This window comes from Paramormyrops kingsleyae, chromosome 6 (genome assembly GCF_048594095.1).
Source record: "Paramormyrops kingsleyae isolate MSU_618 chromosome 6, PKINGS_0.4, whole genome shotgun sequence".
Taxonomy (NCBI): Eukaryota; Metazoa; Chordata; class Actinopteri; order Osteoglossiformes; family Mormyridae; genus Paramormyrops; species Paramormyrops kingsleyae.
The window spans coordinates 39,162,080-39,176,939 of NC_132802.1; the positions used below are offsets into that span (position 1 = coordinate 39,162,080).

The window sequence follows — 14,860 nt, forward strand, 5'->3', positions numbered from 1 at the left end:
TACACAGACATACACAATAAATTTACCTTGTGAATTATAATAACCGTGGGGAAATTATTGTTCTATTTTCTTGCTGCCATCTCCTGGCCGAATGTAAGTATTGCAATTACCAGGCATTACTTAAAGCTTCTGCAACCTGAGAAATGCTTCCACAGGTGGCTGGGGCTTGAGTGTGGACCAATACGGGGGTGAGGTTCAGCTAGGGTAGCATAATGCAGGTAGGTAACTATCACAGAAGTGTAACAGGACCGTTGCAAAACCATAACACACCGGTTAGAGGTCAGTCTTCCTCCTCTGTTGTGGCAGTCATTGTATTTGTATTTCTGTGAGGCATTTCTATGGATCAGCTGAGAAACAATAGACTTTGAGGTGTATCACAGGGACTGACTAATAGCAGTGCCCCAAAGCCCTAGGTTGTTTTTACGGTTGACAAGATTGAAAACGTTCCTGTTCTCTATCCATGAATGTAATGACTTCCTGCATGGTGACACAGGAGAAGAAGACTGAAAGGGAAGCTAGGAGAAGGAGGGTGTGTGCGGTGTCGCTCTGTTAAGATCTACGAGGTCTTTGCTCCAGGAGGCCTGGACATTGCAGGCAGGCAGCTATTTACCTTTAATCAGCTGTGCCAATTATGCAGAATCAATGACTTCTTGTGGTGTCCTTTGTTCCCCTTGATATGGCCTTCAGGATGCTGCAGGCAAGGTTCTGGACCACTGGACTATCATGTCCCGGGAGGAGGAGATCTGTCCATCTAGGAGAAAGAAGGCCAGGCCATCGCAGTGCCCTCATCAAAGACTGACTCTGACATCAGGACTTTCATCGAGAGCAACAACTGCTCTCGTAGCCCCAGCCTGCTGACGCACCTCGAGAACAGCAGTCTCTCCACTATACACCACTTTCAGAACATCCCCAACAGCCTGGCCTTCCTGCTTCCTTTCCAGTACATCAACCCAGTGTCTGCCCCCATGCTGGGTCTGCCCCAAAATGGGCTCATGCTGGAGCAGCCAGGTCACAGGCCACGGGAGTCCAGTCTGCCAAACCTGAGTGACCCCAACGAGAGCAGTGAGTCGGAGGTGTCTCTCTCACCGTTCCGCTATGGGCAAAGCCCAGGCCTGGGGGGCACCGGTGTCACTGTGGCGATCGAGCCTAAGCCTGAGCCTGCTAGCGTAACAACCATCTCCCCGACCCCCACCTCCCAGCAGCCTCAACAGCAGCAAGCACCAATGCAGCAGCAGCAGCTGGCTGGACTGAGTGAGCAACATGCATTTGTTAAGAGTGAGCAAGCCAAGAGCATCGTTACCTCGTCCTTCTCCTCCAAGATGCATCACATGCGGCACATGGGTTCTATCTCACGCAAGGGCCGAGTGTGCTGCAACGCATGCGGCAAGACCTTCTATGACAAGGGCACCCAGAGGATCCACTACAATGCTGTGCACCTGAAGATCAAGCACCGCTGCACTATCGAGGGCTGCAACATGGTGTTCAGCTCCCTGCGCAGCCTCAACCGGCACAGCGCCAACCCTAACCCCCGATTACACATGCCCATGCTGAGGAACAACCGTGACAAGGACCTCATCCGCTCCAGCGTTGGCTCTGGCACATCTGTCATCTCCAGCACCAAAAGCAGTTTGACTCTGACCAGCCTGGGACGGCCACCTCTTGGCTTCACTACCCCACCGCTCGAGCCCATGCTGCAGTCTCCCCTGCAAAGTTCTCTGATCTTCCCATCCTTGAAATCAGTCCAGCCAGTACAACCGATACCCCCATTCTATTGTGCGCTGTTGTCCCCTGGGGATCTTGTCAGTTCATCGGTCTCCCTGCCCACCAGCTCCATACTCCCTCCGGCCTCTAACAACATGTCTCTCATGGAGCAGCAGGCCTCGGCCTCTGGCTCCCGCAATCCTCTAGTGGCCGAGGCAGGGCTTGTCAGCCACAAGCTGCCTGGTACTGGCATCCAGGAACATTTTGTTGACCCCACACCCAAGAAGAAGCCCCGCAAATCCAGCATGCCAGTGAAAATTGAGAAGGAGGTCATCAGCGTGGCTGATGTGTTCGACGACAAAGAGGAGGAGGAGGAGGATGAGGAAGGGGTCAGGGTCCTGAATGGAATGACTAGCACCCAGGGATGCCACCATCCACATTCCCACCTTTACAACAACAGCAACCACAGTGGGGGCAGCAGCCAAGCATCTCCCAGCCGGGATGAGGTGAGCCCTGGGCTGGCACTGAGGAGCATTCTCCAGCTGGAGCAGGATGAAGCTCGGACTACCAGCAAGAGGTGGAGGGGGCCAGCGAAGGGGAGGGTGGCTCAAACAGGGCAGACTGGGTGAGGGGTGGTGCCAGGGAGGGGTTCCCAGAGCTGCCGGGCCAGGGGGTCGACCCGAGTGCTGTCCTGTGCATGCTGTGCCACAAACCATACAGCTGCAAGGGCACTCGCTTCAAGACGGTACATCTGCACCAGATGCAGCGCCGCAAGGTTCCGGGCTGCAGCCTCACATTCTCCTCGACGCGGAGCTGCAACCAGCAGAGCAGAACCCCAGCCTGCGCCAGCATGTGGCCAAATGACTGCCCCCCACCCCCAGGCCTCCTACTTTCACACTGTACTTGTGGAAGTCTCTAGACACGCTTGGATGGGTAGCTCTGCTGCTGCTGCATCCCTGTGGCCCCAACACGTCCTGTCACTTCCATGGAAACCCTCGTCCATCTCCAAAGAAACTGTTCGGACACTTCTTTTGTGACTGTTGCTCGCAGAAATGGTAGTAATAAGAAGAGAGCCTTCTCGGTGTATTATTAGTGTAATAATAGCTTTTAAATGACCCATTAACAGAGCATGACAGCCTCATCTGTAAATAACATCCCAGAGGGTTCTTTATGTAAAAAATGTACTGAGGGTGTCAGTGCCCATGCTTGTTTCATTTCATGGCACCTCCAGCTCTCAGACTGAAGGAAAATGTAGCCTCTAGCTCATTTGATTTCTTTATTTTCACTTTGATGCACACTTCAGACTTAAAAAAAAAAGCTCAAATTCTTTTATAAATGTACCAATGCAGAGAAGGCCTGCATGCTTTTGGCTTCTGAACATAGGATTTGTTCTTTGTGTTGCCACATTTGTATGTTGACCCAGTCTTGCACTTTTCAAGTCTACAAGGGCAGACTGGGTGAGGGTGTAATATTTTGTGTGTCTTGAGGTCACCTGCCTCTAAGGTGTTTTAAGAAAATGCTGATGACATGATTTTCTGCTTTCCATTTGAAACAACCATTGAGTCTTAGCGCAATAGCAGATAAGCAGAGTAATATTAATCTCTGCTTTTAGCTCTCATAAGAGCAGCCCAAGTGCTGTTCAAGGTATTGTTCAGAGAAAGATCTCTGAGGTGTTCCCAGGGAGTGATCTCTGAGGTATCATCCAGAGTGTGATATCCAAGCTTAGTTGTTACTTCATTAATGTTCCTTCCAGAAGTTGACAAGATTTCTGTATCTCTATATTATTTACATTTTAATGCTTCATTTAAGGTGATCCAGGTGCTTTCTGAAGACTGCATAAATCAAGCATGTATTTGAACTTAACTGTGACGAAAAACAAATGAAGTGTTTTCATATTTCAGGCTGGGGACACAAGCGTAAGACACGAGTTTTAAGTTTGCTCTCCAGAAAATCTGGCCACAAGTCACTTTGGGTCCTCACTTAGTGTTCTGATGTGCTGTACCGTCACTAGAGGTGCATAAGTATAGGTAGCCACTGGAGACAAACTTCACCAGATCATTCAGCATTTGGATATACACTCACCTAAAGGATTATTAGGAACACCTGTTCAATTTCTCATTAATGCAATTATCTAATCAACCAATCACATGGCAGTTGCTTCAATGCATTTAGGGGTGTGGTCCTGGTCAAGACAATCTCCTGCGGTCTGTTTCACAAAGCAGGATTACTTGCTTAGCCGGATAACTTGCCAGATTTAAGGTAGTCTGAGCTAAATAGACCTTATTTTCATCAACTTACATTTAGCCCAGGCTACCTTACCTTAGTATTTCACAATCTGCTCAGTTACTGGGATTTTCACGCACAACCATTTCTAGGGTTTACAAAGAATGGTGTGCAAAGGGAAAAACATCCAGTATGCGGCAGTCCTGTGGGCGAAAATGCCTTGTTGATGCTAGAGGTCAGAGGAGAATGGGCCGACTGATTCAAGCTGATAGAAGAGCAACTTTGGCTGAAATAACCACTCGTTACAACCGAGGTATGCAGCAAAGCATTTGTGAAGCCACAACACGCACAACCTTGAGGCGGATGGGCTACAACAGCAGAAGACCCCACCGGGTACCACTCATCTCCACTACAAATAGGAAAAAGAGGCTACAATTTGCACGAGCTCACCAAAATTGGACAGTTGAAGACTGGAAAAATGTTGCCTGGTCTGATGAGTCTCAATTTCTGTTGAGACATTCAAATGGTAGAGTCAGAATTTGGCGTAAACAGAATGAGAATCCATCATGCCTTGTTACCACTGTGCAGGCTGGTGGTGGTGGTGTAATGGTGTGGGGGATGTTTTCTTGGCACACTTTAGGCCCCTTAGTGCCAATTGGGCATCGTTTAAATGCCACGGCCTACCTGAGCATTGTTTCTGACCATGTCCATCCCTTTATGATCACCATGTACCCATCCTCTGATGGCTACTTCCAGCAGGATAACGCACCATGTCACAAAGCTCGAATCATTTCAAATTGGTTTCTTGAACATGACAATGAGTTCACTGTACTAAAATGGCCCCCACAGTCACCAGATCTCAACCCAATAGAGCATCTTTGGGATGTGGTGCACAGCAAATTCAAAAGTGTTGAAATCATGGTGTTAGAGCTTTTAGAGTTAAAGTGTTCAGGTTTCAGAGTTAAATGTGGCTGCACTAACGTCACATAGTGTTACTACACTGTTAAACACGGCGTTCTATTCCGGTGATCCCGGTTTCTGACACACTACGTCGTCAGTCTCTACATCCGGGAATTTTTCCCGCTTACTCGGCTTTTCAGTTTGAAGGCGCCAAGTTCATATGTCGTGAAGCGAAGCGTAGCGAAATTGGTGAGTATTACTTACTTAAATAGTTCATCTTTTGGTATTTGGCTTGCCATTTCGTCATATACAGTATGTTTATTATACTCATATAGGCTATCAAAATACATATGGTTGACGGGTTTTTGCTTTTTTTTTTTTTTTACCAACTAATATATTAGAAAACGTAGCCGAGTAAGCGGTTAGCCTGTTCGTCTCTGGCACATGAGGCAATGTTAATAGACTCGAATATTTTAGTAGACTATGCGATTTTACAGTGTTTCAGTTGTTTTTTTTTTCCAAACTACGGTTAGATTCCCGTTATCTATACTGTTGTGCGATATCTGTTTAGCCTCTGCAATTTGCCTTATACAGTAAGTTTTTTTCTTGATTGGCGGGTTTTCTCCGCAGCGTTCACTTGCATAGCTTAAAACGTTTAAAAGTAAGGGAATTTACTATTTAAATTACGAAGGTTTTACCTTTTTACTGGTGCATACAGTTACTTTTAACATTAAGGTAGATATTACGTTTAAGATTAAGGTACATATTTTAGCTTGGCTTTAATGACATGGGCCATTTTTGGCCACGCTTGAATTGCTCCTAGCGCCTGATTCACAATATGGCTAAAGGTCCTGTCCACGCGGGCGTTTGAGTCTAGGATAAATGAAATCACTCTGAGCGACCTATGCATTTTATTTGCGTTTTGTAGTGGTGCCTGGCTGACGTTCTTTTCCCTCTGTTCAAGGCCAACCTGCAGCCCATATCGTAGTTTCCAGATTGTAGTTTTGTGTGTTGACCAGTAATCATGCATTCAACCATGTTTAAAGCGTCAAAAAGCAGCTGTCGCTATTCTGCGTTTTCTTTTGCCAAAACACTAGCAATCATTATATCATAGGGCATATTCGGTCCGTCAGATGCTATGTAAACGCAATATGGCACATCTGACCGAAGGCAGGTCATGAGAGTGTATACATTCACTTGAAACAGGAGCTACGAAGTTAATATTTTGTGTTGTATACTGTGATTCTTTTTTCTAGGGAGCAGTGTCCACGGCAGTTGTTTTGCCTTTACAGCTTATAATGATTGTAAAAGTGCAATAGAATAGGCAAGGGTAGAAGGGCTGTTCTGCAGGATAAATTTATAGAAGTCGCCAATAAGCTTAGAAGCAGAACGTCCATGGTGGTATTTTCCGAAATACTCCCCGTGCCACGCGCAAGTGAGGCTAAGTTAGCTGAGATAAGGAGATTAAATGCGTGGCTAAAAGGATGGTGTAGGAAAGAGGGGTTTAGGTTTATGGGGCACTGGAGGACCTTCTGGAACAGGTGGGACCTGTTCAAGCCGGATGGGTTGCATCTGAACCGGAGGGGAACCAGTGTACTGGGAAGGCGTATTTGTAGAGTAGTTGAGGAATGTTTAAACTAGGGACTGGGGGGGCAGGGAGGTTAGTTAAGTATGTAACTGGGGGGAAACGGAAAGCCCAAAAAAATCATATTATAAGTAGGCACTGTAATAAGCCTACCCTTTGTTGTCTGTATTTAAACGCCAGGAGTATTAGGAATAAAATTCATGATTTAGAGGCTCTTATCTCATCGGACTCTTATGATATTATAGCAATAACTGAAACGTGGTTGAGTGATAAGGATGGACAAGAATATAATATGGATGGTTACACATTGTTCCGTAAAGACCGTATAGGTAAGAAGGGAGGTGGTGTTGCAGTATATGTAAAGGAAATCTTGCAGGCAAGGGAGCTTACTGATATAAGTAAAAGTACGGAAGCTATATGGGTAAAATTAGATGCTACAAACTCAAATAGCCTAATTGTCGGTGTTTGTTACAGAGCACCCAATGTAGCTGCTGAGGAAAGCAGATTGTTATACAGTGATATTAGGATTATGAGCAATAAAAATGATGTGGTAGTTATGGGTGATTTTAATCTACCGGGGATACAGTGGGACATTGTTGCTGGCTCTTCTGAAAATGAACTTGAGATGGTGGAATTAGTACAGGATTGTTTTTTTACTCAGTTTGTTAACACCCCTACCAGGGGAGATGCCATTCTTGATCTTGTTTTGTCTAATAACCAGGACAGGATTGGTAAATTAGATGTTTTAGAACCACTTGACAGTAGCGATCATAACATGGTTAAATTTGAGGTTAAGTTTAGTGCCCGAAGAGCAAAGTCCAAATCAAAAATATATAATGTTAGGAAGGCTAACTTCAATTGTATGAGATTAAAACTAGAAACCGTGAACTGGATGGAGTTAAATAACAAAACTGTTGAAGAGGCATGGGAATTTTTTAAAAGCACATTATTGCAAGTACAAGAGGACTTTATACCTGTTTCTAGCAAGAATAAATCTAGGAAATTGCAACCTAGGTGGTTTAATAGGGACATAAAGTATAAAGTAAGGAGGAAAAGGGCTTTGTTCCAGAGATGGAAAATAACTGATGATGACATAATAAAGCAAGAGTATCTAAATCTACAGGCTGAATTAAAAAATGACATTAGACGAGCTAAAAGGAATGTCGAAAGGAAGATCGCATTGGAGGCTAAGGATGACGTTAAAAGTTTCTTCCAGTATTTTAACTCTAAAAGAGCTCTAAAAGCTGAAATTACTAATCTGCAGGATAGTAAGGGTCTTATAATTGAAAACGACATTGACATAGTAAATGAGTTCAATGATAGTTTTGCACGGGTATTCACTGTCGAGGACACTAGTAACTTACCAGTTCTTATTACTAATTCAACATCGTCTATAACTAATATATATATAACTGAAGCTGATGTTTTGCAAAGCCTAGCTAAGCTCAAAATAAATAAATCACAGGGCCCTGATGGCATCTTACCTATAGTGTTAAAAGAGATGAGGGATATTATTTGCCGACCCTTAACATTACTGTTTCAAAAATCCTTATCTGAAGGTGTGGTACCTTCTGATTGGAAGCATGCCAACATAACGCCCATTTTCAAAAAAGGGGATAGAAGTAATTTGTCAAACTATAGGCCAATCAGTCTAACTTGTATAACTGGTAAAGTTATGGAGGCTATAATCAAAGAGAAAATGGTAGATTACCTGGACTCAAATAACATTTTGAGGGATAGCCAGCATGGATTTAGGAGAGGTAGATCCTGTTTAACAAATCTGTTGGAGTTTTTTGAGGAAGCTACTCAGGAAGTTGATGATAAGAAGGCCTATGATGTCATCTATTTAGATTTCCAAAAGGCTTTTGATGTTGTTCCCCACAAGAGGCTCTCACTTAAACTCAAAGCGACAGGTATTTTAGGAACTGTAGCGACTTGGATTGATAACTGGTTAACGGATAGGAAGCAGCGAGTAGTTATAAGAGGCTCGATGTCACAGTGGGCCTGCGTTCATAGTGGGGTACCGCAGGGTTCAATTTTAGGACCACTTTTGTTCCTAATTTACATAAATGATATAGACACCAATATATACAGTAAACTGGTGAAATTTGCAGATGACACCAAGGTGGGTGGTGTAGCAGATACTGAACTAGCGGCTCAGCAGCTACAGCGGGATCTTAATTTAATTAGTGACTGGGCTGACACCTGGCAGATGAAATTTAACATAGACAAATGTAAGGTACTCCATGTAGGGAGCAGAAATATAAAGTACAGGTATTTTATGGGACCTACTGAAATAAAGGTAGCTGATTATGAGAAAGACCTTGGTGTGTATGTTGATGCTTCCATGTCTCATTCTCGCCAGTGTGGGGAAGCAATAAAAAAGGCCAATAGGATGTTGGGGTACATCTCCAGGTGTGTGGAGTTTAAGTCAAGGGAGGTAATGCTAAGATTATACAATTCCTTGGTGAGACCTCACCTAGAATATTGTGTACAGGTTTGGTCACCATATCTTAAAAAGGACATAGCGGCCTTAGAAAAGGTGCAGCGTAGGGCCACAAGAATGATTCCTGGTCTTAGAGGAATGTCATACGAGGAAAGGTTATTTGAGCTAAATCTGTTCAGCCTCAAGCAAAGGAGACTGAGGGGGGACATGATCCAGGTCTATAAGATTCTAACAGGTTTGGATGCTGTTCAACCGAATAGTTACTTCAGCATTAGTTCAAATACAAGAACTCGTGGCCATAGGTGGAAATTAGCGGGAGAACATTTCAAACTGGATTTAAGGAAGCACTTCTTTACACAGCGTGTAGTCAGAGTATGGAATAGTCTTCCTGATAACGTAGTGCAAGCTGAATCCTTGGGTTCCTTTAAATCAGAGCTAGATAAGATTTTAACAACTCTGAGCTATTAGTTAAGTTCTCCCCAAGCGAGCTCGATGGGCCGAATGGCCTCCTCTCGTTTGTATAGTTCTTATGTTCTTATGTTCTTATGTTAATACCAGACGATCAGAAAATACATCAAAATCCCCAAAGCTTCCTTTGAGGACTTTATCACAGAAGGTATTTTTTTTTGCAAAGTAATTTTGAAATGTAAATGTGAAGTAAATAATACTTAAATATGTAATCATTTTCTTTTTTAGTCAAAGTAAAATTCACTATACCATCTAACAAAGTGGTAAAAGTTACTGATGACACTGGGACAGAAGTTGATGAAGATGTATTTGCTGATCTTCTGACGTCAAAGGACATATGCTTTGTCATCTTGGATGACAGTGATGGTAACCAATTTATCTTTGTGTTGCACAGGCTTGTAAAATTAGTTGTGTATTTATTTAAATAGTTGTGTGAACAGAGGTCACATATGCTCTACTGTATTAGGCAATTCAGCTAAACGTGCGTTTATGTATTCAGGTATTTCCACTAGCAATTCCTCAACCACCTTGACAGACACAACGTCCTTGTCCTCCTCAAGCAGAGAGAGTGACAGTGAAAGTTGTAACCCACAGAAACGGGTAAGAAGAGAGGAGGAGGTGTTGCAGTGTTCAGCAGCCAAAGACGTAAGATCATGTTTTGCACCTATCAGATTGATGCACTTTGTCTGTACTAGAGCCATCACAATACTTAAGAAAATACTTTACCATTTTGATACCAATGATAAATGTAGGAGAATTTTTTAGAATAAAACAATTAAAAATGTCATTATCACTATTTTTCAAGTTATCTGACATAGTGCATAGCAATATGTTCTTTTTGCAGAGCTTTAGAGTACATTTGTACAGTACATTAAGTACATTTACCATAAATTGAGAGAAATTATAAACCGTGAGTAAACTGTTGGTTAGAAAGTTTTTCATTTTAAAAAGTTAAAACAGATCGTCTGACCCAAGTATTTTGATTAAATGTAATGCATGCTTTTTTTGTTTATTTTTAGTTTTACAACAAAAATGGCATACTCTTTGTTAAACATCAAGATATGACAAACTTGTTCTTGGCTTTGCATTTTAGACACACTGTCAGGACAGCATGGATAGCTTAAAACAGGCAAAGCCAGTACTGATGATGATATGGTATTGGTACTGTTGCAAATCTAATGTGATAGTAATTTTGTTAATATCTAAGGCACCATAACCTAGTTTTTGGTCTATAACTCGTCTTTTACTTATGTTTAGATGGTGTACAAGATTCTCCTCTCAAAACCTGGAGGGATAGCAGTGCTTACAGAATATGAGGAGACAGGAACAATTTGTGACAGCTCAAGAAGGCAAATGGTGAACATCCTTGCTGCACAAATGACAGAATCAGAAGGGTACGTGCTTATGTATTATCATGTATTATCTGTGCTTATGTATTATCATGCATGGTCTAATATGTAAGTGGAGTATATAATTTAGATATTTTTTTCTTAGGAGGATTCCACAGCGAATTACAAAGGAAAAATATGCTCTTGGAATAATCACTTTGTTTCCAGCACTTAAAGATCCTTTTTCAAAAAAAGGATATGTAAGTTAAAGTTTGTTGCTTTATCCATGTTTTATTTCTGCTCAACAGCTGTATTAAAATCTTAGAGTTAATATTTCTATAGGGTTTAGCTACTTTTTGGCAATTTTGATATTCAGGCAGACTTTTCTCTGTCAGGAGCATTTCTATGACAGTCAAAGTGGATCTGGCTTCTTGGCGTGGCGCATAAAAACCATTCAGCGAAAGACAAAGCTTCCTGTGAAGTCATCTCAACCACCAGTTGAAACAACTGGAGGCGCCACTCTTGATAGGAACATCCACCACCTTCAGTCGTCAGAAGAGTCCTTCCAGGAGGCAATAGCATTAATGAACCACATCAGTGACAGAGAGACTATATTGCTGAAAATGCGCGAGACGTTTGAATATAGGCAGCGGCTTGTCCATAATCCTGAGACATCTGGTACAGTACTCTCAGTGTTCCCTCGGCTGTTAGATACACAGGGATTGGTAAGTTAAATGTTAAAGCTACATTGTTGGTATGTCTTGTGTAATGTAGCCTTGAATGTTGATGTTTAGTGAATTTGTTTGTACAATCAAATTTACTTGATTTGTATCTCAGATACTTCAAGACTTCAGTCTTCTCTTTGGTGATGAAATAGCAGTCAGACTCCTGGAGAAATGGCATACTTCATTCAAGGCAAAGGTGATTAAAGAAGCAGAGACCCTTACATGCACCCCCCTCATACAACGGCTACTGAGATCAGCCAAGGACCAGCAAGGAGAGCAAACAGTCGATTATTCTGCAGGTACTTGAAGTAGCTGAATTAATTTTAAACATTGAAGTTCATTATGAGCTTGCAAGCTAAGAATTGTCTGTTTTTTATCCTATTTCTTAGAGTGGGATAGTGACATGGCATCACTCCTTCTCTTGTTGCACATCTCCCCCATCTTGTTGCACCACCCCCATCTCATGGAAGGAAGAAAATGCAGAGGATCAGTGCATGCCAAGCTGTGGACCATGTGGTGATGTTTCACAAAGTATGTGGCATATCTTCCCTAAGCTTTCATATATGGCTTTTATTGGTGGAAACATCACTAATTTACAGTGCCTGTCTTTTTAGACAAGTCTAGATCAACAGATTGATTAGTTTCTTACTTTTACCTACAGTCCTGCAGAAGTTTGGATGAACACCTGAGGATGGAAGGACCTCGTCAGCCATATCTGCTTGCTTCAGGAACCAACAAACGGGCAATTAGCAACTTCTACATCGTTGTGGACAAGAAGCTTGTACCTTGTGAGGGAAGGACCACATTGGCGGCCTTTGATGAACTTTTCAAGGTTCATTTTGTTTTTGGTGTAAAATATGATGAGTCGCTCAGCAGTTTGTACACTTTCCTCCAGACAACTGTGTACAATATTGATGTCGGTGTTACAAAAGAGAGCCCAAAAGTTAAAGAATTGAGAGCAAAATTTATGAACAATGTATAAATGTTACATTTGCCATTCATTGCATGATATGCCTGGCACTTTGGTTCGACATCTTAAGCTGTTGCATGGTCTGTATCCTGGGAAGAAGTTTAATTTGGTATGTGCTCAGGATGGTTGTTTTTTACAGTTCAAAAGTTTTGCTGGTTTCAGGAAGCACTTGAAAGTTGTTCATAAACCAGGCACTGTCTGTGCCACATTAGGTGATAGGGATTCTGTTGATGCCACCTTAGACAATAATAACAGCCCCCAGCAGTCTGATAGCTTGGCTTTAAATGCAGGAAACGAGGTGCTCCAGCTTAAAACATATCAACAGCCAGCTAAGGAAATGTGTGCTTCCGTAATTGCCAAACTACAGGGTAGTGGGGTTGCCAACAGTGTAATTTTGTCTGTAGTGGAAAGCATGGAAGAATTAGTTAATGATGTTCACACATCTATTAAAAACCAGGTATTGCAGGTGGTCCCCTCTGAAAGTCCCAGCAGAAAGGCTGTAGAAGATGTTTTTGGAAATCTTTATAATCCTTTCTGTGACCTAAATACAGATTCTAAGTGGAGGAAATACTTTGGTGAGAAGTGGGGCGTTGTGGAACCCATTGAAATTAATTTAGGTGTGAGATATGATTCAAGAAAAGACAGAGTTTCTGGAATGTATGAACAGGTACCAGTCAATGACACTTTCATTTATATACCACTAATGAAGACTTTAGAGTTCATTTTTAAGAATGAGGATGTTTGCAATCACATTGTGTCATCCAGTGAGAGAGATTGCTACCATGATTTTTGTGATGGAAACTACTACAAAAAGCACCCACTATATTCTCGATATAAGAATGCGCTGCAAATTCAACTTTATTATGATGATTTTGAAATGGGAAATCCTTTGGGATCTAAACTAGGGATTCATAAACTTGGATGTTTATATTTTACACTCAGAAACCTCCCACCAAACCTGAATTCTTCTTTGATGAATATTCATCTCATTTCCTTGTTTCACTCACAAGATGTGAAAAAGTATACGATCGACGCAATATTAAGCCCCTTTATTAAAGATATAAAAATGTTGGAAAGCGATGGAATGAAAGTGTCATTCTCTGAGCAACCTATTTATGGCACTATTTCACAGATTACAGGAGACAATTTGGGGTTAAATGGTATTCTTGGCTATGTGGAATCATTCAGTGCTAGCTATTACTGCAGAAGGTGTCTTACAGACAAAGTCACTGCTCAGACAGTGTTTAGTTCGGATGATCCACGTGTTATTTTGCGGACCCAAGAAACAAATGAACAGCATTATAGCATCCTTAATCAGAATGCTGGAGAAGGTTCATGCTATGGAATCAAACGAAGCAGCATTCTCAATAGTTTGACTTATTTCAATGTGGCAGATAATTTCGTTTTTGACATTATGCATGATATCTTGGAGGGGGTGGGACAATATCAAATCAAACTGCTTTTTGAGTATTTGGGCCAAAACTTCATTTCAATGGAAAACATTCTTTTACGTGTTTATGCATTCAACTATGGCTATTTGGACAAAAAAAACAGACCAACTAAGATAACTCTTCATGGCAATAGTGTGGGACTCAGTGCCAGTCAAACAATGTGCCTTATTAAGAACATTCCACTCATATTTGGTGATGTTGTCCCAGAAGGAAACAGACACTGGCATTTGGTGTTACTCCTGTCAAACATAATTAATATTGTGTTTTCTCCTGCAATTACAGATGGAATGACTGTCTATTTAAAGCATCTTATAGCAGAGCACCATTCTTTATTCACAAAGCTATACCCTCAAAATAATCTCATTCCAAAACACCACTTCATGATTCATTACCCAGAATGTATTCGCCAGATTGGTCCTTTGGTTCACGCATGGACTATGAGATATGAAGCCAAGCATAAATTTTTTAAATCCAGTGTAAAAAACTTCAAGAATCTGACAAAGTCCCTTGCACGAAAACACCAAGTAGCCATTGCTTATCACTGGGAATCATTGGCTATCAAAGGCATTGAATCTGGACCGGTTAAAACACAAACGCTGAATGAGACAGAAAACGGTCCATTGATTTCAGAGTATTTTCAGTTGGATATGTCCACTGAAATAAGTCAAACAAATTGGGTCAAATGTGTTGGCACTGAGTTTCGCACTGGTCTTATTGTTTGCACTGATGTAGTAGATGAGATGCCAGTGTTCTGTAAAGTTGTTCATATACTTTTGAGAAGTGATGTATATTTTGTTGTGTCAAAGATGGAAGCAACATTTACTGAGCACCTTCATGCATATTGTATAACTGAACAAGACCTGCAGCTCTCTATAGTCAAACAGGTAGAATTGAGGCATTTTAAACCTTTTGACTTTCAAATGGCATATGGCAGTGACAACTTTTTTTATATCGTCACTGACTGTTGTATTTTTTAAGTCCAGGTATACATGCAGATGTGGATGATATGGATTTGTTGCACTGATAATTTTGTGAAAGTCTGAATAAAGGGCTTTTGTTACAA

At 41.9% G+C, this 14,860-nt stretch overlaps 1 protein-coding gene and 1 pseudogene across 1 annotated transcript; both read left to right on the forward strand.

The window, feature by feature from the left end:
* Positions 1-675: 675 nt before the first annotated feature.
* LOC140591834 (zinc finger protein basonuclin-2 pseudogene) lies at positions 676-2,620 on the forward strand (annotated as a pseudogene).
* A 6,805-nt stretch (positions 2,621-9,425) lies between these two features.
* On the forward strand, positions 9,426-14,860 carry LOC140591721 (uncharacterized). The gene is made up of 9 exons (XM_072713196.1): positions 9,426-9,471; positions 9,552-9,689; positions 9,823-9,968; positions 10,581-10,717; positions 10,818-10,911; positions 11,047-11,376; positions 11,489-11,675; positions 11,766-11,907; positions 12,038-14,860. The coding sequence occupies exons 4-8, from the start codon at positions 10,581-10,583 to the stop codon at positions 11,894-11,896; spliced, it is 879 nt and encodes a 292-aa protein (XP_072569297.1). The 5' UTR covers positions 9,426-9,471; positions 9,552-9,689; positions 9,823-9,968; the 3' UTR covers positions 11,897-11,907; positions 12,038-14,860.

What these genes read in the sequence shown, in the direction of transcription:
- LOC140591721 (XM_072713196.1), top strand. Translation starts at nt 10,581, where the DNA reads ATGGTGTACAAGATTCTCCTCTCAAAACCTGGAGGGATAGCAGTGCTT. An exon ending in CAAATGACAGAATCAGAAGG is followed by an intron (nt 10,718 to 10,817) that starts GTACGTGCTTAT and finishes TTTTTTTCTTAG; the next exon opens with GAGGATTCCACAGCGAATTA. An exon ending in AACAGTCGATTATTCTGCAG is followed by an intron (nt 11,676 to 11,765) that starts GTACTTGAAGTA and finishes CCTATTTCTTAG; the next exon opens with AGTGGGATAGTGACATGGCA.